This window comes from Clytia hemisphaerica, unplaced genomic scaffold, assembly GCF_902728285.1.
Source record: "Clytia hemisphaerica strain Z4C2 unplaced genomic scaffold, Clytia hemisphaerica genome assembly, whole genome shotgun sequence".
NCBI lineage: Eukaryota > Metazoa > Cnidaria > Hydrozoa > Leptothecata > Clytiidae > Clytia > Clytia hemisphaerica.
The window spans coordinates 1,831,937-1,858,120 of NW_027103621.1; the positions used below are offsets into that span (position 1 = coordinate 1,831,937).

The 26,184-nt window shown below is 34.4% G+C and overlaps 1 protein-coding gene across 3 annotated transcripts; it reads right to left on the bottom strand.

The window, feature by feature from the left end:
• Positions 1 to 1,152: 1,152 nt before the first annotated feature.
• On the bottom strand, positions 1,153 to 26,184 carry LOC136802343 (ras-GEF domain-containing family member 1B-A-like). Of its 3 annotated transcripts, XM_067059069.1 has the most exons (5): positions 26,112 to 26,184; positions 11,398 to 11,569; positions 7,317 to 7,439; positions 4,757 to 4,888; positions 1,153 to 2,964 (listed from the first exon to the last, which is right to left on the bottom strand). In XM_067059069.1, exons 2-5 carry the CDS (start codon positions 11,503 to 11,505, stop codon positions 1,690 to 1,692), a joined length of 1,638 nt encoding a protein of 545 aa, XP_066915170.1. In that variant the 5' UTR covers positions 11,506 to 11,569; positions 26,112 to 26,184; the 3' UTR covers positions 1,153 to 1,689. The 3 variants fall into 3 exon arrangements, with proteins under 3 accessions (XP_066915170.1, XP_066915169.1, XP_066915171.1); XM_067059068.1 differs by lacking the exons at positions 11,398 to 11,569; positions 26,112 to 26,184 and adding an exon at positions 9,478 to 9,764 and having other exon boundaries at positions 1,606 to 2,964; XM_067059070.1 differs by lacking the exons at positions 7,317 to 7,439; positions 11,398 to 11,569; positions 26,112 to 26,184 and adding an exon at positions 5,039 to 5,320 and having other exon boundaries at positions 1,606 to 2,964.

Here is a 26,184-nt window from a genome sequence, read left to right on the forward strand (position 1 = left end):
TCCATCTGTATCTTTATTACATTCATGGGAAAACAATAGCCTGTTATTCCCTCGCTCATATACCTTCACCCTCACCCCTCCGCCGAATTGAATACTGTAATAAACAAATAGTTAAATGACTATTTTCTCCAAGCACAATTTAGGTATGGTAAAATGGTGTCGAGATGGCGTAATCCAGGGGCGGCACTTGATTTAAAAACGACTGTGTGTGCTGTATCGTACACTGTATTTCCTTGCCTGGGAAATCCAAACGGTGAACCTTGTTGAAGGTCTAGTTTATGATGTTCTTGCTGATGTTTGGTACAGGTAGCTCGCTTGGAGGGAGATTTTTTATGTCCTTTTTTGACATGCTATAAAATTACACGAGTTACAATCTAACCATGGCAGGCGATAGCCCTTGACCCAATAAGCACAAACATCATAACATTGGTGTAACATTGGAGTAAAATGTAAATTTTTAGAAAATGCTCTCCGACCAGAAAATTGGAGTTGCTTGTAAAAGAATATGTAGGTTCTATCTATCTATATATTTCATACTGAAAGGTCCTAGGACCCATTACAGGTTAATGCCTGCTTGGGTTTCCAAAGATCTTCTTTGTGTTTAAGTTTTGAGCTCCCGGGGGGGTACTACCCTTGTCGACCGACGGGGGTGCTCCGCTGAGGTTCGAAAAATGGACCCTACGTGGGACTCGAAATTTGCGAAAAAAGTGACCCTGAATGGGACTGAAATTTCAAAATTTTCTCAAATTTTCTACTTTTTCCCCGAATTTTCCAAAAATAGGCACCCTACGAGGGACTGATTTTTCTTTTTTGGTGTTTTTGCGACCCTACCTGGGACTCGTGGAGGTTAAAAAAGGTACCCTGACCAGCGGAGCATCCCCGTGGCCCATCTTGCCCTAGTACCCCCCCCCCCCCGGGTTTGAGCTTGTTTTCCCAAGCTAGTGCGGTCTAAAATTAAGCCTTTAAAATAGTTCTAAGACAAAAAATAAGTTTGATTTTCCGAAATTTTGCCCAAAACACTTCGTTTTATTCACTTTGTACACCCTTAGATGATCCAGAAAAAGGGCGAAAAAAGGGCGAATAAAAGGGACGGAAATATATTGAGTCGCTACGAGGAAAAGGAAAATAGATCCAGAGGATACCGAAACAAACTTGTAGGATCTTAGTTCTTGGTTATATATCAATTCGATTATACAAATAAAGAATATGTACATAAAATCTTAGCAAATATATGAATAAATTGTCAGCATTAGTATTATAAAAAACTTGGGAATGAAATTTCTATAAATAATTACTTTTAGGTTTTTACACAATATATTTTATTCTTACTTTTAATAAAATCATAAAATCTTTCCTCTCGACTTGGAAGCCTTCAAAGAAAACTCAATGTAGAGGATGAAAAACAACACAATTTTCATAGCTTATTTACCGCAAGGAATGGAGTCACATTCAATGGAGAAAGCTAACAAGAGCAATGCAATTATGTATTTGACATACACTTTTTTTTAAGGACCAGCAAAATTTTTCTGAGGCTCGGCTGTTCTTATTTGTTTTGGCACTTTGAGCCTCAAATTGTTCTTATTTTTTGGAGAGCCTTTCAGTAAAGCATTTCAAAAACAAATGATAAAGAATTGGAGTATGTTTCACAAAAGAAAAATTAAATAGAGAAGGTCTTCAATCGGTCATGATTTATCTCAAATCGACCGTCTGTCCCATCTTCATCCTGACCGACTTGAAACGGTCACGTTCGAAATTATTCTCCGGTTTTTCAACTTCAAAAGATGATTTATAAATGCCGTTCTCACCGAGCACTGGTGTCTCCAAGAAATATTTGATGACGTCATCATTACGTAGATAGTAACATCTTTTATTACGCCTTGATAAGAAATCGTTCATTTGTTTGGAGAGGAGGGTGAATTTCTCGTAATTGACCATCCCGTTAGATAGTTTATCCTTGATCCCTTCGTTCAAGAAATAAATGTCTTTGACGAAAATCGAGAAAACTGGAATCACTAAATCCTCTCTATGTTCCATTCTTTCTTTCAAAATTTTCCGATACTGCGCGAAGTTCGCTTCCGGCTGCATTTCAGATTCGAGTTTCTTGAACCGTCCTTTATTGACTTTCTGCCAAGTTTTAGACATGCGACCTACAGCGTTCATATTAAGTCCTGTAATAATGGCCATTAAGGAGTTGTAATTCCCAATGGCAAGGCAGTGTTTGCCAACATTTATAAAGAAGTTGATGAGGCGTATCCGATCTCGCTTCTTCGGACACGTACAAATCTCCGTAGCAACCAAATAACTCAAACGGTTAAACCACGACACGTAAAGTTCAAGCGTGGTTGAATGTTTGTTCGATTCAGTCAAATCTAATCGACTGCACGTGATATCTTCAGCAATGAACTTCTCAACAAATTGTTCAGCGTTCAACATTGACATTTTCTCAAGTTCAATCAAAGCTAATTGTTCAGCAACCATAATCGGGTCTTGACAAATATCAAAGAAGTTCTTCTCTTCTTCATCAATGTTTATAGGGAATTCGTTGGCTTTTTCAACGTATGCTAACAGTTCTTTAAACTTCTCTACCAAATGAATAGCAATCAAATTCAAAGATTTACTCAAGTCAGGGTATGACGTTTTCAACATACTACTGAATTTGTTAAATTGCGCCATCATTAACTTATCTTTGAAATCGTAAGGGAATTGTTTACTCCAGTCTAACAACAAATTAACGAATTTGCGGAATACTTCTTGTTCGACGCTTTTATCTTTCTCAACAACTACCTTAATGTTGTCGACCAGTTTGCGGAGTAGACTTGCAGGTGGCATGAACAATCGTGAGCACAACAGGAAGGTGAAGATATACTTCTTGTCAGGGTAGTATTCTTTGGTGGGTGTCATCAGATGAATTAGATTCTCTAATTGACCGCTTACCAGTTCCCCGGCGTCGTTGTAGTTCAAAGGCTAAAATGAGAGAAATATGAAATATGAAATGGTGCATAAAATATACACGTTTTTTTTTTTAGAACCTAGTTTATAAGAACATATAGGCTAAAATTCGTCGAAAAATTAAGAACATCTTAAGAACATGCCCAGCCTCAGTTTGGAAAAAAATGACAAGAAACCACAATTTTTTCCTCTTTTTAAGCAGTTTTAACCGAATTTAGGGGTGGATCTTTAAAAGTCGATAGTCAAATATTGTCCAAATTTTGCCAAATTTAAGTGCTCTTTATTTTGTATCATATCGTCGATTTAGAGTAGTCTGAAAAATTAAGAACGCATTTAAGAACATTTTAGACTGAAAATTGCTAAAAAAAATAAGCACATCCAGGCTCAGTCAAATTTTAGGTGTTCTGATAAAAAAAAATGTGTATCCAAATTTGCCAAGGGATGCAAAATACTTTGCTGTCACTAACAAGGAGGGAATTTAAAATTCATTGTAACATTTTTGCTAGCGTTATTAAGAAGCTTTTAAAAATAACAGAAAAAAAGCTTTCTTAAAAACATTTATGCAGTTGCTCAGGAGAGATCATATACTCTTTAGCGAATTTAAGGAATTATCTAACGATTGCTGGAATACGTAACATGGTTTCTGCCCCCCCTTAAAATAAGGGGGGGTCAAAAAAATTGCCTTTTAAAAAAGGGGGGATTTTTGTCATTTTTTTTAAATAAGGGGGGATTCTTTATCAAGGGCTGCAAGAATCTATCAAAATAAGAAAAAAGGGGGGACTAAAATATTTGGTTTTATTGATAATAATTTTCTTTGTCTAATAATAATATATCTTCTATCCCGTTTTCGTGCTCACAATCTCATACCCACTATTTTGCAGACCATGCTATATTGAAAGTTATGTACATTAGAATGACCTTTAACAGACCAAATATATATATAAAAACTATTATTCTCCTCAATTAGATAACGTTTTAAGCTGTTTTGAGGGTGTAAAAAGTGAAAAATTTTCTTCGTCGCCCAACCATGGTGGGCGACATTTTTATCCTTAATCTTGCCCCTCCCCACTCAAATGGCTCGCCGGGTCCCATGAATCTGCATACTCACTTCTCTCTCTCTCTCTCTCTCTATCTATTGTAAAAATTGTTTGCTGAAGGGTACAAAGATTTTCTTGAAATAGTTGGTCGACATCAATGATCTTTGACATTTTCAGCTCTGTCACATCCAAAATCAATGTCATAAGCATGAAATCTTACTTGTGTTATACTGCCTAAATTCTCTATATGGGAAGACCACTTACTCGACCTAACTTTAACTAGGACTACAATCAGAAAACATTCCCAGTTCAAGTCTAATGATAAAGATAATTTACAAGGCCTAAGATATGAACAAAACACAACTGTTGTAAGGTACTGCATCTTTTGTTTGGTTTTATTCATAAAAAGTTTTATTTGTATCATTTGATTATAGGATCCAGTTTATTTTCAATGATTTCTTTTTATTGAATTTTATTTAGTTGGATATCATTATGTATCTAATATAATGTTGATGGCATTGATATCAAACCAATCGTTGTACTTTGTTATTGTCAAAGTCTAAAAATAAAAATCTGAGGGGGGATTCCTCTTTTTTTTTCATTTTAAGGGGGGACATTCTAACAAGGGGTACCGGTAATTTTTGTTCGATTTAAGGGGGGAGTTTTCTTTAAGGACAAAATTGCATTTTAAGGGGGGACTGAAAAAGTAGGCAGAAACCATGGTAGTACACGACGGCGCTGGGAGTTTTTTTTATGTGAAGAAGGCTAACCTCAGAATGTTTGCTGACGTCAACATCTTTTTGTTTGGAAGATGATTGGTTTTCGTCGCCTCGTTTTGGTGTCTTCTTCTTGACACCTTTTCTCAACTTCCTGGGTCGAAGTAACGTGCCAAAGATCGTAAACTGTAGAGAGAAAGGAGGAATATATATGAAAGTGTCAGGGTACAGGCTTGTCAGTTCGTTTCTGTCACTCGAAGTTGCGAACGATTCTTTGACTTAAAAATACCTTTACAGTATTTGTGCACACTAATTTGACTCAAACTAAAATCTTACATCTTTTAGGAGTGAGATTTTCACTTTTTCGCTCAAAACCATTTTGTCACTGAAAATGTCTTCTTTTTTCTAACACGACTATCCTTTTAAAGCTCTTCGATTGAATGGCCACCTCAAAGTTATTTCAACTTTTCCTCTTTTTCTATATTTACTCAGATTGCTCTTTCTTCAAATAACGCTGACATCGAAAAACTGTCATTTTGTGTCTTTCCTCACTCTTGAAGCGAGCCAAAATAAACATACACCATATCAAACACACACAAAGACACATAAAGAACGATACGTTTATTGTATAAAGCAAAGGAATTTCAAAGATATTTAAATGGTGTAAGAATAAAATTTCATAAGCTCGGTATCAATTTCGTTTTTAAAGCTTAAGTTACACTAAAAATGCTATAGAGAGAGTTCGTGTTTCTTTTTATGTAATTTCCGGTGTGAATAGGGCATTAAATAAACATTCCAGAGGGATAAAAGGATAACAGGTATTTCATGATTCTTGATCCGAAACGACTCCTTTTTCCTCCATTTCTCCATTACTTAATTCGTGTGACCCTTCGTAATGCATCGATGATGTAAGAAGCAATAAATTTCGCAAGAGCAAGTCATGTATTAAGATGCATTTTCTTTGATTAATCACGGATAAAATTCGTAAGAATACGAGACTTGTAAAGTTAGAGAAAATAAGTCAGAGTTAGAGAACTTCCAGTCATTCATCTTGACATTGTAAACTGAGTCTGCATATGCTTATAAACGTTATACTTATAAAAGAAAAAACATGTAGCACATCTGTAAATGCTGATGTGATGCTTTAAAACACCAAAGAACTTGAGGAAAAAGGTTGTTTTTTCGAAATTCGGTTACACAAACATCGTCAATCCGATTACTCCGGATTATCGATTTAAAAGCCCGATAACAAGGCTCTTCGAGTACTTCCTGATGTACACGTAAACGACTAATTTTGGAAGGCGGTATGCTTATTGATATTAGAGTTCCCTTTTCTCAAGAATTATTTCAATTCAGAAGCTCGATTAGTTAGCTATAGAAAACTGTTAAATATAAAATCGAACAAAAAAAATAGGTTATAACTCAAAGGGTTGAATTTTCTTGCTTTAGCAGACAGAGTTTGTTGTAAATTTCATAAAATCTTATTTTTCTTTCTTACAAACTTTCCAATTTGGAATGTTAAAAACTTTAATAATCTGAAATTTTGAAATTGAGGTTCTTTTGGATGGTCATAGTTAAGCGAATCAGAAATACGAGATTTAAAAAAAGGGAGATCTAATCTGGAGACCGTTATCTTCCATGGCCGTTTAAAAGCTTAAACAGTAAATGATAAATCAGAAAAAATTTGCGGAATTTTAAAGCGTTGAACGTGACGATTGGAAAGTTTTGTCACTCTAAACATTCGTCATCAGAACGTCAATAGCATGTCAACGATAATTTCAACGTAACGAAAATTGAACTTGCATCGTGCTTCATAAGCTACTTTGGGCAATAATAATCGAATTAGAGAACTTCGTTTTTGTTTCGACTGCGAACTCGTAACGGAAACAACGCCCACTCAGTCGGTTAGTCTTTTTATAGAGGGTTACCTAAAATAACAGGCGAATTTGGCTGCGGTGTGCGAAATTCTATATATGATAAAATGGACTGTGAAATTCTTTTTAGCGACTGTTTGTCACGAGGATCTTGTTTGGACATGAAAGCTTTATGAACTGTTACCCGAAAACGATATTTCAGGCTCTCAATCCAGGCCTTTTTTCATCATAGAAAAATCTTATGGACAAATTTAAACATAAAGATAGACAAACAGATAGATAGATAGAAAAAACAGATCTTCACCATAGCAGCCAAAAAAAATATGACTATTTCTATTTTGGGAAACAGAATACTCAAATTCTTCAGTAAAAATCTTTTTTTTGCCAAATCTTTCGAAGTCATTTCCTATCGATACTGTTCTACTTCCAAAATAAAGGGTCATCTTTCCCATGGTTAGTTTTTTTGTAGAAATCTTACTCATCTCAAAAATATTCATAAACGCACGAGTTCATTTTATTGTTGTTTTTTTCTTAGCATAGGAAATTGTTTCTTATGAAATCGGGAAAGATTACCACCCTCCCGAGTAGAGCCAGTGATATTACATCGTTTCGAAGTACGCATCATTCTCCATCGTTCTTCAGTATTCACTCACTTCTCCTACTAGAAGTCGCAAAACTTGCATAACCTTGGAATCATTTAGGTAAATTCGTTTAAATAAAAAAAAATCGGGAAATCATACCTTGCTTTTGACGGCTTCTTTGAATCCGATAGTACTTGATCGGTAACGATGTTGTTGTTGTTTGTTGACATCTTGATGTTGGTGGATGAAGTTGTTGTTGTGGTGCACTGAGCTTCCCAAATCCTGTATAGCAAAGAAATAGTTAACCATTAAATTAAGTCTTAAGTCTAATGTTAAAACTCAGAGTTAAAACTCTACTTTCCAACCGTAGTTTAACACGCTTAAAATCATTGGTGTTTAAAATTCGCAGGGAAATCTCCGTTAAATCTCAAATATTTTGTTCATGATTATAAGGTCGTCTACAACCATAGATTCCTCCTTTTCCATTTCAAATTTTTGGACCTTACCTCAAAAGGAATTTCAAAGCAACAAACATTCTTTAACATACTTTAATACAAATTTCAATCAATTAAAGGTGAAACCAAATAAATGAGTTCACCCGAAGTATTAATTTTCAAAAAACGACTGCATACAACGATATCCCATACAGAAATGATACAACCAAAAAGTGTAGTAATAAATTTTAGGCCAATAAAAGGGACTATTAGTACTAATTTCAGAAACAAGGTGCTGAAAATGTTTCGAAACGTTGCAGAATGTACTTAACATCTAGCACGCGGGATGTTGCTGCCAAAAGTGATTACAATTACAATTTAATTAGAAGACAATAATCTCCTTAGTTTGTCAGTGCAGATTTCCTGCTCCCATGCTACAGTTGACAATCAATCGAATCGGTGATAATTAATTTGTCAAATTAGTCTCAACACGAGTCGCTTATTGTTAGTTTATTCATTTTGAAACTGTTTTGTTCTGTCTTGACTCCTACACTGATTTTTAAATCAAATTCTCATGATTTTAAAAAGTTTAATCTAATTTTGGTCTTCCGTCTTGACAGAAAGGCTATATGCGAACCACGTCGCTTCCTTCTGGTTATGGTAAAAATAACTCTTAGTGATTTTGTCGGAAATGTATAATATCTAGCTTATACTAGACGGTGACGGCTATTGGACTTCTTCGAATATTTAGAGCCCAGGTTTTGGGCAACCAATAATTCGATATTTGACGTCACATTACACTTTCGAAGCTCTACAGTTAGCGAAGAACCAAATTTGTGTCAAAACACTAGAAAAAGCTTTCCGATCCGTCCACTGACCCGGTGTGACCATGGGGTCATAAAAGTTTAATCCAAATTAATCTACACGTTTTTATAAGAAAGCCTAAACTTTTTGAGTTTTAGGCCTAAACATGTTCTTATTTCACCATTTTGTGAGTATATTTGTCCATTTTACTTAACAAAATAGCTGTTCTAGGGTCCCGAAGCCTTAGAATATTCTTAATTTTGGCCATCGAAGCATTATTTTCTTGTAACTCTTATAAAAAAACGTTTAGGTCATTGGACCTACTAATGATGAAAATCAACAAATCAAAATTTCCTTTCTTGAAAGCCTCAGATTGTGTTACTACCTTAAAAAGAACTTCTATTACTTTTGCCAGCTTCGCAAAAGTGTCTAAATCTGCTACTATACAACATCTATCAGCTTGCAAGATGAAATCCATTATGATTTTTGATATTCCCGACAAATTAAGTAATTTAATAGTCTATCCAAGCAAAGTAAATGCTCTTAAACACAACAGTTCAGTTAACCAGTTGTTAAAAAGTCAGAGAAATTAAACTGCAACAAAACAAACGAAACTGATTTGCAATTAGGTTGGACCCTCACTTAATTAGTACAAGTTATATAAACCATGTTTTGTTTTCGAATTTTAACACAAGGAAGCCTTTCTTTGAGAACACAAAGGCGATAAAATTAGGATGCAAACAAACTATTTATAGGTTTCCACATATTGGCTATGATTCAATTTGCGTTATTTTATCAAAGCGCGACCTAGAAACTATCAACAGACTTTATCACTCAAAAGTCGTAGCTCATGTTACCACCATCCTTAGAATTTGAGTTCGGGTAAACTGGTTTGAAGAAGTCACGTCGCCTGCAATTTCTATCAACTAGTTAAACGTCGCGATGACAAACAGCTCAGTATCTATTCCATCTGATAGCAATGCTGTAGTTTGTTGATATATCTAAAACCTTTGTAACAGAACAAGAAAAAGGAAAAAGAGAAAAAAAAAGAGTTGTTCACAAGGCAAACAAGAAATAAGCACCTCTTCATTGACTGACATCAAATTCTGAAAGTCTTCTTCGTTCCTTCGGATCAAATCACGATAACGCAAACTATTAGTCAATATTTCGACAGATGCTGATGCTCGCACCTTTTCTGTCAACCCTTCAAAACACATTTCGGTGTTTGTTCAATCAATATCCCGTAAATTCGTAAAATGAAATGCCAATGGTAATTAAGAACGGTAATATGGGTTGTCTAATTTTCCAGGGAATGATTATTTCTCAAGATAGCAAATGTTCCTCGAATCACTGACTGGAACCAATCAGTTGTGAAGAATGTTGAAACGATGAAGGATACTAAATCACAGCATTTCATGCATCACATTCCATGGTCAGTATAAGGTGTTTGTTTCAAACCATACGAGCCTCGTTATCAAATCTTGCCTCAAGTCGGATTACCAAGAAGGTTCTAAATGAAATAGAATACAAATCTCCCAAAAAAGCACAACCAAACGTCTTGACTTCGTAGCAAGAGAAGTGTACGAAAACTTGTAACATGAAAGAACACAATTTGTCACTAAACACACACCACTTGTCTTACTGAAGCCGGATTTCGGTATTGCTCTTCTAAAGCATAGAACAACAACAAGCTGGAAGAAAAACCACTTAAAATATTATAAAATTTGATGATGGCGGTATTAAACGATGATTAAGTACCCCTTTCATCATCTGTCATACAAACAAACTGTAGACCGTCTTCGAAAACACTCCTCCGGCACCAGAATATACTACTTTATTGGAATTTATTGGAATGTTTCGCTTAGTTTGTAGAGACATCTTATAGGAACACAGTATTGAGGATAGTCAGAGCCTCACTAAGAAAACACTGATTGTAACCACTGATTATAAGCCTTTTATAGCAAAGGAGTATGGTAAGAACATCTTAAGAACATTGATAGATAAGGAATGACATTCACCATTCAATTAATTTCATGAGAAGATTGAATACCTTTCGGTTGAGTACAATAACAGAAACAGTCGAAATCAAAAAGCTTCTCTACCAAGTTTCTTATAGAAAGGGACCGCAAGTCACTTAACAAGAGATGAAAGACTCTACGGAAGAGAGAGTGTTTGCATGATTGACCGGAAAACCATGTTGATTGTGGCTTGTTGAAGAGGCATTTACACAAGAAGGAGAGAAAAGATGAAAACATTTTTGAAGGATGAATAAATTGGAATAGGTCGGATGTGGTCATCGAAATTCCTAACATACCGATTGTGTACCGAACACCAGGTAGCGTGATTGTACTCTTTAAAAGAACAAAGTTTCCTAAAATATGGTGAGGCAGGACCCCATAAACCAAGTTTTGAATGCAGTTATCTCATCTCGTTTAATGAGACATGAACTCAAACCTCAGCCTGAAGATTGTGTTGAGAATGTAAGAATTTATAAATGATGGTGACACGTTCTTATAAAGTTGGTGAAAACTTTTGCGGTCTCGGTCTATGCAAAGACAAAGGGACCATAGGAATTTCTCCTTCTTTAGAAGATTGACAGACAATTGATTGAGAGCAACTTCGAAATCTCAGACGGAGGAAAGAGCATACCAAGAATACTAAAAAAACACATTAATATTCATTCATACAACAAAATCGCCTCAGTTCTTTGGAACTCGTTTGGCGCGCAAATTTCCATTGTAACATCTTATCAAACAAAGATCAAAACCAAGAAACAGAGAAAAAGTGATCAAAAGGGAAGGAAAACCGCACAGTAAAACCGTATCCGATAAAAGCGATGAGAAAAAATATTGGAGTAAACGCTACAAAGATGTACTACATCAGATGTTTGAAAATTCCCGAGAAACAATTCATTCTAAGAGAGAACAATATGGCTCAATTTATGGATTAACAAACATAGGGGGCTTATGAGGTACCCGGGGATCAAGTGTAAATATTCATACCTTTGGTAGTGTAGCCCATCCTCTTTGGGTGTCAATCACGTGACTTTTTGGTCTTTGTACGAAGAATTCATTGTTCTGTGCGTTCCTACTGACGTATGTATTCACCATAGTTGCATTGTACAATTCCTTCGTGAATCTTTTTTTCACTTTGCTTGTTTATTAGTAAAATTGTCTGAAATTAGAAAAGTTGCACGAGTTTAGAAGCGAAAATAGCAAGACATAGTAGGGGGAAATTTGTAAAATCGCTCGATTTTTTTAGTCAAAGCACTTGTTATACATTTTTGGAAAGCTAAGGGGTAGGGGAATCAAAATAACTTGGGTGCCAATTTTTTTTCGGACACTTTGGTGTGATTTTCGGACAAATACGACGGTCTCAGGCAAAAATCATAGGGTGAAAAATTAATGAAAATTTTAGCCGGAGAAAACGGAGACCTGTTGTATATTTTTGGAAAGCTCTCAAAAATTAAGATTAGTGATATATTGCGAGTATAAGTGATTTCAGTACCTAACTCGAGATATTGAGCTTCCGAAAGCGCAAAAACTGGACAAAACAGCTGTTTCTGGCTGTAAAACAATGAAAAACACTGTTTTTAAGGATTAATATCTTTCCAAAAATGTATAACAAGTGCTTTGACTAAAAAAGTCGAGCGACCTCAAAAAAACGAACAAATTTCCCCCTACTAACATATTGTGTATAAAGTAAATGATTGTTTGACTACATTAAAACCTCACTTTAGATTCAAAATTTTCTAAAATACATTGCTACAGATCATATATGAAAAAAAATATCAAAATCTCTATCTGCAAAACAAGCAAAAACGATACGATGTATTTCTAATCAAGCAAACTATAGACGCCTCTTAGTCAATACAACTTTTATACGTGATAAACAAATAGTAAATATTGCGTTAAAATACAGCACCGTAAATCAGTAACGAATTCATCTTTCGCTTTACAGACGATAAAACTGCCCCTACTTTTTTTTCTGTTTGGTTTTGTAGCCAAATGATATCTGATTCAGATCTACCTTTTTATCAGACTAGAAAGCCTCAGATAAGAAATGCATCACCGTCGTTTGATTGCTATGATATAAACTTTTAATTGTAAAAGAAAGAAACGGTCTTTCGTGCAAAAGAAAAAACAGAAAAATGGGAAGGAAAGCTTAATTCTCATACGAGACAAGAAGACAATTTTTTGAATCGATTCCACACTAACTCGCGAAATATCAGTAGACAAAACTTTTATGTCAATCTCACGCAAAGCAAATCTCTCTCTGATACAGTACATTTACAGCGCATGTACACTATGTACATATTGGAACACTGACTCGCATACTTCCGATTAGTCTGTACCACTCTGGGGTCGTGCCGAACTATGTATCCATTGAATTCAACATGATATCTCAGTATTGTAGATAGTCTAACATCCGAAAAAGGAGACTATGTAACGCACGTTAAAGACTAGACTATGAATCTACATATGACTACACTACATTTTAAAATCTATCGCGAAGTCCAATTTTACAAAAAAAGATCGTAAAAGTGGGAAACGTTAGAATTTGGTAGCTGAGCGATGAAGGTTTTAACCAACGACATGAATCCTCGCCCAAAAAATACTGTATATTACAGGAGCGACATGTTGGGATAAAAAAAAAATAACGGCCAAAAGAGATAAAAACTGTAGAATTGTACAGTATAACAAATCCGTTAATTGGTGACTATTGTTTCATTAATAGTTATAATTACTAAAGGTGTGAATTTTCCCCACTAAGGGAATTCTTTACATTCCACAACAAATTAATGTATCCAAGAAGAATGTAGTACAGGGGGGGTATCGAGTCAGTGTACTGGCCCATAGCTGGTGGGGTGGTGTATTTTTTAGGTTAAATTGAGTTAGTACAGTGTACTAAAAGGGTGGTCCTCTGAGAAAAATACAATGAAAAAGTTAGTACAGTGTACTAAAAGGGTAGTCCTCTGAGAAAAATACAATGAAAAAGTTAGTATACTGTACTAGAAAGGTTGGTGTTCTGAATTGATACACACTGAGAAGTTAGTACATTGTACTAATTTCATGGTAAAAACACACAAACCCAGTGAATTCCCATGTATATTTGCCCTCATTTGCCAGGTCCAAGCTGGTCCGAGACCAAAATCAAAAAATTAAGATCAGTGATATATTGCGAGTATAGGTGATTTCTTTACCTAACTCGAGATATTAATCCTTAAAAACAGTGTTTTTAGTGTTTTTCAGCCAGAAACAGCTGTTTTGTCCAGTTTTTGCGCTTTCGGAAGCTCAATATCTCGAGTTAGGTACTGAAATCACCTATACTCGCAATATATCACTAATCTTAATTTTTTGAGAGCTTTCCAAAAATATACAACAGGTCTCCGTTTTCTCAAGCTAAAATTTTCATTAATTTTTCACCCTATGATTTTTGCCTGAGACCGTCGTATTTGTCCGAAAATCACACCAAAGTGTCCGAAAAAAAATTGGCACCCAAGTTATTTTGATTCCCCTACCCCTTAGCTTTCCAAAAATGTATAACAAGTGCTTTGACTAAACAAATCGAGCGATTTTACAAATCCTACTAATTGATGTTAATTGAAAAAAATCTGTATATAAGTGAAATCACCGGGGGGAGGGGGTGAAAACGACAGTACGTTCGGCCAAAAATCAGGTCTCTAAAATTGGTCCCTTACAGTGCAGGAAAAATTTGGCTGAAAAGCGACCCTTATAGTGTAATTTTTCGAATCTTTTTGCCCTTTCAGGGCAAAATTTTTTTAAATTTCTCAAATTTTACCTCAAAATTTGATATTTTATAAAATTTTACAGGGAAAGCACCTTTTTATATATTTTGTATAATATTACATTTGATGAAAGATTTTACGTTTCAGTATGTGTACAATGTTATTAAGTCTTTTATTTTTATTTTTCAAAAAAGAAAAACTGCTACAGCTTGCCAGACAATCAGAAATCAAGTCACAAGAAGGGAAATAACTCAAAGTTGGTTTTGAGTGTTTTGACGTGCTAATTTCAGCTAATTTCACTGTATTTGATTGACTTTGCTTTGTCTGTTTCATTGTTTCAGTGTTTGTACTATATAAGGATTCAAGTATTTTAATATTCAAATCTTTCCTTTTTTATTTTGGTGCTTTTCTTAGCAAAATGCTTCAAAACCTTTGTATATGCTGGCAATTGAACTTATCTGGCCAAGAAAAAATTAGAACAGTGCACTATAAGGGGTGGTTTCTAAACTTATCTGATCGAAAAAACAGCTAGTACAGTGTACTGAAAGGGTGGTAATAATAATCTAGTTAAAGAAAAACCTCAGTACAGTGTACTAAAAGGGTGGTATCAAAGCTCCGGCTGTGGAAGAAAGTTAGTACAGTGTACTAAAAGGGTGGTGTCAAAGTTCCGACCGTGAAAAAAAGTTAGTACAGTGTACTGAAAGGGTGGTGTCAAAGCCCCGACCGTGAAAAAAAGTTAGTACAGTGTACTAAAAAGGGTGGTGGTCTAATTTTTTGGAAAAAAATCCAAAAATCAAGTTAGTACCCTATGGTCCAGTACACTGACTTGGTACCCCCCCCCTGTGTAGTACCCAGTCAAAAGTTTTCTCACCATAGTTGAATCTCTCTCTAATTGGATTTTCAAGGGACAAAAAATCTCTTCAATTTGAAAAAAAAATTCGAAATACAAGGAGTTTATACCACTTTTCAGTCGAAGGATGAAGATGTTTTAGTTCGAATTACAGAAAAATTCGAATAACAAAGTTACTGTATACTGTACTTAAAAAAAATGCTTTATGTTGATATCCAGACCAATCAATATAGTCTTTTGTGTCAAAACATGGGAGCAATCCTGCCGCAAAGCTGAAAGAAATAAACCACTGGATGGAGAGGCGCTTTTTAGGTGCGTCACGTTTTTAATAACTTGTTTTGAGCTCTATTAATAAAATACCCGACTAAACCCAGAATCGGAATAAAAACTCTACCTTAAACACAAACCAATGTCAAAGTAAAGTTTCTGCTGTCATTTCAAACATCCAGCATTAGTTTGAAAGGGGATTTTCTTTCAGAACAAACTCGTGTTCTGTCAACGATCTAGCTTTAACACAGGTGAAGGGCGGAGAAACTATGACCTTCTTTCAAATCCTAAATAAATCTAAACCATGCCTTGAGATTATATATAGTAGACATTATAAACTCGTCTTCATATTTATCCACCCATCCATAGATTTACCCAACTTTGTATTAGTTTTTGGGCTTACAAATGACCTTCTCTAAATCATAAATCTTTCCACCTACAAAAGAGTTTCCCAGTTGTGCCTCAAATTCAGTACGTGTTGCATAATTTTTCTTGACTTTAAATTCATTTCCATTTCTCTAACTTACAAACTGATTACAGACAGACGCATACAACTGACAAATTTAAATCACATAGAGCTTATTTTTAAAGCTTTTCTCTATTCTGAACAAATTTCATATCAAGTACAAGCGAATTAACTGTACAAAAATCTTATTAACGTGCCTTATAACCACAGTTCGACGAGAGAAAAAAAAGTCGGAAAAAAATATGCGAGTTTGTAGCTTAAATTGTCAAAAAACTCAAAGATTGGCAACTCGTGTTTTTACCTCCATAATTCGAAATACTTTGAACAATTAAAGGAAATTATTTCTTAACGGCCAAAAGTACTTCCATTGAAGATAACATGACAAAGTAATATATATCATCAGTAATTATTTCTTTCATACAGAATTCGATATTATTTATATTACATCCAATAATATCGAAAGGCGTGGTCCTAATTAAAGTAATCGTGCAATCGCGAAATCTTTTCAAAGTTTCCCGAAATATTCGGTATTTTAGCTAACTGTTAAACCGTTGGGTTGACCTTATTCCAAAAATTACCCAGACATTATCCCATTTTGGGAAAAAGAAAACAATATAGTAAAGTTGTAATTCTCCATAATATTTCTCTTAAATTTAAAAACAAAACCTTTAAATTATTTGATAAATTATCTTTTCTGTGCCCTTAACATGACCACCTCTCTGGCTTTAAACATACTAATAATGTTTCTTACTGGCCTTGAATTTGAGGCTCCGATACGTGGAAATCTTTTCTCTCTGGGGTCACTAAAAATCTAGTAGAAAGGACTTAAAATTTGAAATAAAGCAACTACGTTCCCCTGTGCATTATCTGTTTTTTATGCTTGCTGATAGCGCCAGATAATATTCTCTGGCGTCCATTATAACGTAAATAAAGCCGGGGATACATGGGGACGAGGCTGGATATAAAATCTGGATATAAAATGGAAACACCAGTCAAGATTTCCCCAATTTCTACTCCACTTAACTTAGTCATTCCGTTAAAATCCCGATCCTAGCTTTCGAAAAGTCTCTCGAAGAAAGAAGTCCAAAAAAGGCCCTGAATAGCGAACTCATGTGTACTGACGTTGCGTTTGCAATCACTGGGTATAGTAATGTAATTATGCAAAAAAGATTATTTGAGTAATACTTAATGATAATGGCATACCATATATCGTCAATCACATTCTATACGTTGTGCAATTAACTGATGACAAAAAAAAATGAATCTTTCCCTTATCAAATTAGAAACCAAAAATATGCACCAAAATATTTGAAACAAATATCTTTGGTGTAAGACCAAATCAATCACAAAGCCCTGAAACGAATTTCTCGTGCCATTTCTTTTAAAGTTGGAAATAACTGATCCAAAAGGTTACTAGTGAGTACCTAATGTATGGCCTGATTAAAATAAATTCGTATATGCTTATCAAACATTGTTTTCAAAGGTAATGAGATATCATTTAACCCAATACTCGTTGGAGAGATATTTTAGAGGGGATTCATGTATTCTTTGAGAGTTTTTTAGAAATGTAAATATAAAAAGAAATTTCTACTTAACCAAAAATTTTCATAAACACAAACGTTTACTGTATTTAGGTTTTTCACATTCTCTTTCGATCAAAAGTTACAGCCCTACAAATGAAGCCTATAAAGAGCGATAAATTTCTAGAGATAGTCGAGATAGAACTCTTTTGCTTCCAATTCATATTTATTGAGTCCACATTTTTCATAAAGTATTCATCTCAGAAAGTCAAAAATAGGATAGACAAGGAGCATTATCTTCTCTAAACCTACCGTAAAATGTACAAATCATTCCATCACCTGAAGCGTATATTTTAAACAATGGAATCGGTATTCTGAGATTTTTCAATCAGACAATACGAAATGCCGAGAATTACAGAAATAGAAATTCATTATATTGAATCACAACTCAAATGTTACCCCCATGCTGATAAAAAACTGTAATTTTAGTTATTTATAAGCCTCCCGTGTTGTATCTTGACAGAAAAATTTCAAACATTTTTCTTACTTATTCATCACATATTCTAACTGTAAATCTCAGCAAAAAAATGAAGTATTTAACACACTAATCTCTTCCTGCGACGAATAAATCTTCGCCCTATGAACTGATTGGTTTTGACTAATTTCTTTCTCTCTTGACAAACCATCGAAGAAACAAAGTTTAAAAACCCCCTCTAAGCCGTTTAAATCTGTACCAAAATCGTCAAAATCTTCCAAGAAAGAGTCAAATCGCCGTTCTTTCTACCTCTGATAGAATCACTGTCAAAAAACTCTTCTCTTCGCCATAAATTTTGTTCGTGCATGCTCACCACACAAGTGGTGAAAAAGTTCTTCAAAAAAAAATCACGGTCCCAAAATTCTTCTTTATCATTTCAAATTTAGATTTTTCAATCTTTTCTTTTCTTTTTTTATCAACCGAAAAATGATAAATAAAACATTTTTTTTCTAGAAATAAATTTTTGTAGGTGAAAAGGTTGAATTTCGAAATTGAAGAAAAATAAATAATGTATGAAAAAGAAGAGAAGAAACTAATAGAAAGAAGAAAGAATATTTTATTTAGGTGATAATAAAATCGTTACTTAGTACTGAATATAGTGAAGTTTGACCATTACAAAACTGAAGCAATTAAAGTCAAAATTACCGCCTTTGAGGATTCAATAATGTACCGAGCAATCTGCAAAACCAATGCGAAGCCATAACAGCCTAAAATTTACATAAGAGTAAGTGCCATAAAATCCCTTCATTGTCACTTTGGCAACAGCTTAAATAGCCCAGTTAATACAGAGAGAGAGAGGGTATTTGAATATTCAAGAATTCTGGAAAAACCTTCTCTTTTTTTGGCAAAGCACATATTCACAATCTAAGATTCTACTGGATACCCTATAAAAATGCTTTTTGATAACTGAAATGCCTAAAATCTAGATTAACTTTTAGAAGGACGAAGGATATTAGGCCAGAATACAGTAAATAAAACTGAGCTAGAGTCTTTTTTTTACAATCAAAACGTTCAACGTGAGGCTCTTTTCCATCATAAGTGTTCCTAGCTTCAAAAACCATCAAATGAATTTCCCTGTTGACCCGTACTGAATAATTACATTATTTTTCTTTTTATGAAAAATTTATGTTCATACCGTGTCAAGCAACAGAGCTCGGCATAACATAAAGATTATTGAGAACGGAAATGATAGAAAGAGACATCTAGTAGCCCCCATAGAACTTACATTATACATGTTACAGACTAGTACTTACATGCTTTTTTTGATTAAGTTCAAGGATAACTGTAAGACTCGCTTTCTATCTGGGAATCTCTTATGTTTTTCGAATTATTGTATCAAATAAAAGATTAAAACATCAATGTTGTCAAGAAGACCATCAGCAAAACAAGATAATGAAACAAAAAAAAGAGCAAGGACCACACAAGACAAGCAAATCACAATCTGGCACACGCTCAACACACCACACTTATCTTCTTATCTTTCTCAACTCAACAAACAACAAGCAACAAGCGAAAAATAATAAGCCATATGAGATACGAAATTATCTTTTCAAACGACTCAATTCATGCCTACTAATAAAGATGTCATTAAAAAGAAGGACAAGAAAAACTCATTACTTAACTACAAAAAAGTCACATAATGATCTCAGTTGCTCATGATAATAGCTTCCTACATAGCTTACAACGTCACTGGGTGAGCTTTCTTATAAGAACACAAGTTAGTAGTTAGATTGCGTATTGTACTGTGAAATTACACCAGTACAAATAAGGGCGTTCTTTTAAGCTTACCGTTTGATGTGTATAATCCAGTCTCGTGGTGATCAGAAAAGCTTCGGACACTCTTAAACGTTTAAACGTTCTGGTCGCTTGTTGATTTTCTTATCGAATAAGGACATTGGATTCTCCCGAAGATATGGGTTGCCTCAAAAATGGAGTGTCCACGGAAACACGGATATTGAACTGTTTCTTTTTTTAAACAAAGAAGCGTTTTTTGGCGATAGCATTGCCTATGACCATAAGTGAGACAACCAGTCAAAAGTCAGACCTAATAGAGAACAGCTCTTTTTGTAAATTCAAATTTACAGAGTGCAACTAGGGTGTTTAATTGGTTAAAGCCAAACAGTAAAGAAGGTAAATCGGTTAGTAGAAATAAATCTGGTAAAATGCAGGACCATTAAATTTTAAGAGTGTAAACTTATATTGCTTGACTCCTGAATCCTGGATGACCAGAATGTCAGACTTAGTTAAGCCGGGACCTTTTATTGATTTCACGAGTTGAAAAAACAACCTTATCACAGCAAGGTCAAATTGAAATCATCAGAATCGCATCTGACGAAGTGATCGTTCTAATCCAATTAGGCGAACACATTTTACTAATCGGCGGTATCCTGTCAATAAGAGAAACAAATCAAAATTGTTCCTTTTCAACACTCTTAAATATAAACACCACCCAACAAAATACACCCACCTCCAGAAGAAATCAGAAAGATACAAAAAGGGCGGTTCCTGTTCGAATAGGAAATAACAGCAATCAAAAATTCTAAACACAAAGTTTATACCCAGAGACAAACAAATTACGAAATTGAAAAATTGCTGTCTGTCTGTGTGTCTCCTCTTTGAAACTAAATGGGAGTTGATCAACACCAGTTACTAATGTCATGGCAACCAAAATGCACGTCGAGACACCCGGAATTGCAAGAAAATGATTATTAGTACTAGTAATCGTATGGTTTGGAGTGCAATTAACGATTAATCACGAGTAACAAAGGAGAAAATAGTAATTTGCACGAGTCCGAAGGACGAGTGCAAATTACGGTATTTTCTCCTTTGTTACGAGTGATTAATCGTTAATTGCACGACAAAACATACGATTCCGAGGTAATCGTCAGTAAATAATCATTAGTAAATCATAGTTTTTTTAGAAAAAGGGAACATTTTTGACATTCGAATTGCAATGCAATTTATGTACACAAAGAGAATTTCTTTGTTCTTTTTTATATTGAAGAAAAAAAATGTCTTTGTTTTTTATTATATAGTAAAAAAAAGTCTCTGACACAGGACTTGGGAGAAAAAAGAATAAGGGGACAAAAGTGTCCCCCCGCCGAAGAGTGCAAAAAGTGGTAATAGTGCAATTAACGATTAATCGCACTCCTCTAAACCAATCAGATTCGAGTAATTTTGCACGGCTGACGATTACAAAATTAATTTAATGAATATTGAATCTTGAAAATTTATAATTCACGAACTTCCAACTTGGTCGCTGGCGGAAACCCCTTTAACCGTTGTGTTTGTTTCAAATGAAATGAGTCATATACCGGGTGCGCCACAAAAAAAGTTTCTCTCTTTGAAACTGATTTTCTCAAAATCTAAAAACGTTAAAAGAACCATTCCTATTTTATTGGAAAGAAGAAAGATTTTAATTTTGATGGGTCATTTATTAAATTCGATTCATTAGATCAAAAGTTATGCTCAATTGAATAAAAAAGTTACTTTCGGAAAGTGCTCTTTCTTCTTTCCAATGAAAAAAGATTGGTTATCTTTAAATTTTCAGACTTTGAGAAAATTCACTTTAAAGAGAGAAACTTTTTTGTGGCGCACCCGGTAGATTGATCTGAAACATGAAGTATGAGGCTATTTGAACTTACCCTAGAATATCACTAGCTTGATAAAGATTCAAGACAAACCAACAAGCTATGGCTATGACCTACTCAAAGAAAACCCTCAACTTCATGTCATATAAAAAACTAGCTGTCCCAAGCTTACATATGCGTATAAACCATGATTCATCTGCACGGTTCATAACCAAACATCTCTTAAACAAGACCACTCTCGATTAACTTCTTTAATCAATCACTCAATCAAAGAATCACCACTGCTCTCTCAAGATTTATTTTGAGGTAAAATCTGCAGACAACCCATCATTGAAAATACAACTTATACAGGAACACTAATATTTTGATTTTGGAATTGAAATCAAATCCTTTGTGGCGGTGTGTCAATAATATCCAAACAAAGCCAAAAGCACATCATATATCGGAGAAACTCTACCTCGGTGCTTTAAAATGCCAGATTACCGGCTGATAAATCGTAGACAATCAACTATTATTCAAAATGAGCTCAATAAATCAGCACGTTCCCACACAGTAAACCTATACACAAGAAAACGAAAAAATGAGAATCCAAGAATTACCAGGAATTACTATAGAGATATCCCTGATAAGATTTACAATTTGAGAGGGGGACTATTTTTATCATACCTTTTCTTGATGAAAAAACAAGGAAACATGAAACTTCCTGTCTTTCAAAAATAAATACCACAATCTTATTTTAGGTAATACAGTTACTAGAATTTCAAACTAGATTTAATCTCTGCTTTCTACCATGGGGCGATGCTACTCTCAAGAAAATTGGGCTATTTCCCTTAAGGTGGATTTCGACATGACAGCAAAAAGTGGAGCACAAGTATCATAAACAGATTGATGATCCAAGTTCACCAAAGAATGAAAAATCTCTGATTCCTAAAGATTGTTCACTTGCACTGCTTTCAAACTTAATATCATCGCTGATTCTATTGTTTTGACCATCAATTTACTTAAACAATGTATTCGATTGAATTATGACTGATTTGATTTAGAAAACTACTTCCAGACAAGTTTTGGCTCCACTGACCAAACTGTGGTCAAATCCTGATTGATCTGTTGTCAATATCCTAATAGTACCAGCTGCTATGTCTGGTGAAGGTAGACCAAGTTGAAGAACTGCATTCTTTAAAGAAAGTTTAACTAGGGATTTTTTTAACTCATACACCTTAAAAAAAGTGTCTTGTTGCATGGTTTATATACCCTTTAGTTTCTCGATTATTGGATAAAGTAGAAAGGGGAGGTCGTCAGTAGTCCGACACTTTCTAGTCCGACAGTAAAAATGTCCGACGTTGGAGTTGACGAATGCGTCAGTATTCCGACAACAATTTTGTCCGACAACGAAATATGAATCGGAGGCACATCTTTATAAAAATCCAACGTTCCGATTTTGAGGTCAGGCCCCTAAACCCGACTTTTCTTAAATTTTGGGAAGCTTGTTAGGATAGGCTTTCAAGAGTCAAGAAATTGGATTTACCTGTTTTTACGACCCTTTTTTAGTGATTTACAACCCTGGTTGGTCCTTTATTTCTAATTATGTCAAAATGCCGCCAAAATGATCTTTTATTAATATTATCTCTGTGAAAAACCCTCATTCAACATTCGACACTCTAAAATCTTTCCTTTTCGGACAAAAGTGAGGTCGTAAAAAAAGTCTTCCAAATTGTAAATTTATTTTAAAGATTCGGACTATTTTACTGTCGGACTAGAAAGTGTCGGATTAGTGACATGCACCCGTAGAAAGCGTATAAAACCAATTTCGTACCTCATTTTGTTTACCTTGAAGGCATGAAAATCATAAAACATACAAGACTATCTAATCTGCATGAGAAAATATTCCTTCCAAAAAACAACAAGAGCTTTGCAAATGGCGAGCATGCTTTAGCTCATTAACTTTTTGGCTCAATTCCAGCTCATTACAATTTATACTTTGAAGGCAATAGACAGAAATGAGAACTCTATTACTGAACTGCTGGACATGTCAGATATCATCTGTGTTCATAATTAATTAACTTGACAAAGAAGTTTATTAATCAAAGACATCCATTATGTTATTTTCACATTCATTACAACAGACTCGGATCGTACGATTAAAAATCGTTTTTCAAATAATCCTAATTAATTAACAGGTACAATTCTACTAAGATATCGAATTTGGTTTATGCTCTGTGGGTTCAAGGTAAGGTCATAAATTTTTTTCACCATTATTACAATTAATGATCGAGAATTTGGCTAAGAATTGGGCACTACAGCCGATGGTCGAAAATGCCCCTTGTTCGTAACATCTTGCAACTGCGATGGAAACAAAGGAAAGTGGGACTTCATTCTACATCTTTAAATAATCAAAATTGCTTTAAATCAGAAAGCTTTTTCATTATTAAAATCAAAATCACTTCCCATGTTTTGCAGACAGCTTTTGATTGTAGTATTTTGATTGACCAAAATACCTCAATGAACCTGCAAAGTATTGCGCTAATCCATTGATCCCTCATTTCTTAAAAAACCGTTCTTCAAAATAAAGAGGTAACTTGCTGTGTTCATCACAATGCCAATGGCTAATCAGTTCATTATCCAAGCAAAATGAACACTAAATTAGATCGATTTTCATAAAAAAATGAATGTGGTGAATTTTCTCATGCTGTGTTAATCGTGGGTTGATTGAACAAGGAAACTTAAGTTCTCACGTGAATATTCCTGATACCATACCAAAATAAAAAGTTTGAAAGTCAGAGTAGATATTTTAGGAAGACATGACCTGTTTCTCATCATAGGGAGAATTATCAACTGATCTAATCGAAAAGCGTATACATACATTTATCTCAAAACGCTTTTTTTAAATCCCTCTTTCCTATAATATCCCAACTGTAATATCCAAAGCTTCTTCAAAAGCAAAGGTATTATAACTTGTTGCCTTTTTTCTCTTACCCTAAGGGTTTTCTTATATATCTATTTCCATTTTGCAGAATTATCTTCTCAAATACCTCTAATTACAAACAAAGACAACACTTCATGCCCACCACAAGTACACTGTACACTGTCAAGGAATGATAACAAACTTCGAAAAGTACAAAAATGTACAAGGAGAGGAAACGTAGGAAATTCTTAACGACTTGAAATGAATTAGAAAACATTTCCTACAACATTTAAATGATCGTTTTCATTTCATCACATTATGAACATATAACTGCAAACTTTCACATCCGTTCATCACGACAGTAGGGCTGGAGAAATTTACAAAGCATCAAGCTATTGGCTGATTTCGAATCAATAACACCACACCACTCAAATCTACTGATTTTGAATCTGAACCAAGTCAGAAATTGACTTTTTGTGACTAACTCTAGTATTTTTCCTTTATAAATCAAAATAATTAAGGCTAGAACTTTAGGATACATAAAGTCTTCTAAAAAATACCCATGAAGTTCTTCGTTGATTCAATTGGTTTTCTTACTGAAATTGGAATTTCAACTTTGATAGTTCAAACAACCAAAGAAGTATCCAATATAATAGACGAGACACCGCATCAGAATGATCTAGTCAAGTACAACATAAAACTGCAACAAAAAATCGTCCATACACTTCTATCACATTGAAAACTTTTTGTCCAAAACCAACCATAAAAGTCGGAAAACCATAAAAAGCCACATAAGAAATACCTCTAATATTAAACTCTGTAGGCATCAATCACATTACAAAATCAATAAAAGAAAATGCCTATCAAATCAAATCAACGTACTGAGTTTAATACCTTCAATGGAATTATATTAAAAGATACCTATTGCTGTATACAGGAGGCTTAAATGGATCGAGCAGATCTATAATCCTTTTTATACATGTAAAGCATTTCTAAGTCAATAAATAATGTCTCGATTACTAGAGACTTTTACTAATAGTCCCTACAATGTAACTTCGAGTAAATGAGACGAATCTGTTGAATTCATGATAGGTATCTTCTGTAAAATAGATCTTAACCAAGACAGGACCGATTTATCAAGACTTGCTTAGGTAAGAGTCCATAAGAGCCTCGAGGATGGAGCGAACTTGATGACCGTTTCAAAATATAGAGTGCAAAGTTCCTCTCCTCCGCGTAGACAAACAAACAACAGTTTTGATAAAGTCAGGGTATTGTAACAGTGCGTCGACATGAAGTTTTGATAAAATGCCAAGTCAACGCAATTGTCATTGTGTCAGAGAGAAATTTTCAGAAGTTTCACAATTGATGACAAGACAGTGACTTGAAATGCTCAAAATTGACAAAGCACGTCATTATTGTTTAAACAGGAACGATTACCACGTAAAAATATATGATTACGTCATAAAGGAATGCTCGATTTTGGCATTGATTGACAATGATCAACCTTTATGTGAAGTTTCTCAGAAAAAAATTATCAGAACATACGTTTCTTTGGAAAAGACATACTGACAAAATGAATTACATATTTTTTGCTTATGTAGGAGGTAAAAAACTCTTTATTTAACCATCGTATGAAATACAAGTGAGCATTGGACACAAATGCTTTGGTATACTTTTTTGAGGCAACAGCGAAAATATCAAAGTCGTATTAACACCAGTAAAACACGACAATAAAAACCTCACGATACACCAGGTCATATCAAGTCTGCAGAATTTTCATACGATCATGTCACGAAAGTAAACCAATATAATTTCGAGGAATATAAAATACACTTACAGATATGATATTTCCACTGTTTGTTGCGACTTCATCTTCCATTGGAGATTCAATATTCGTCATCGCTTTCCTC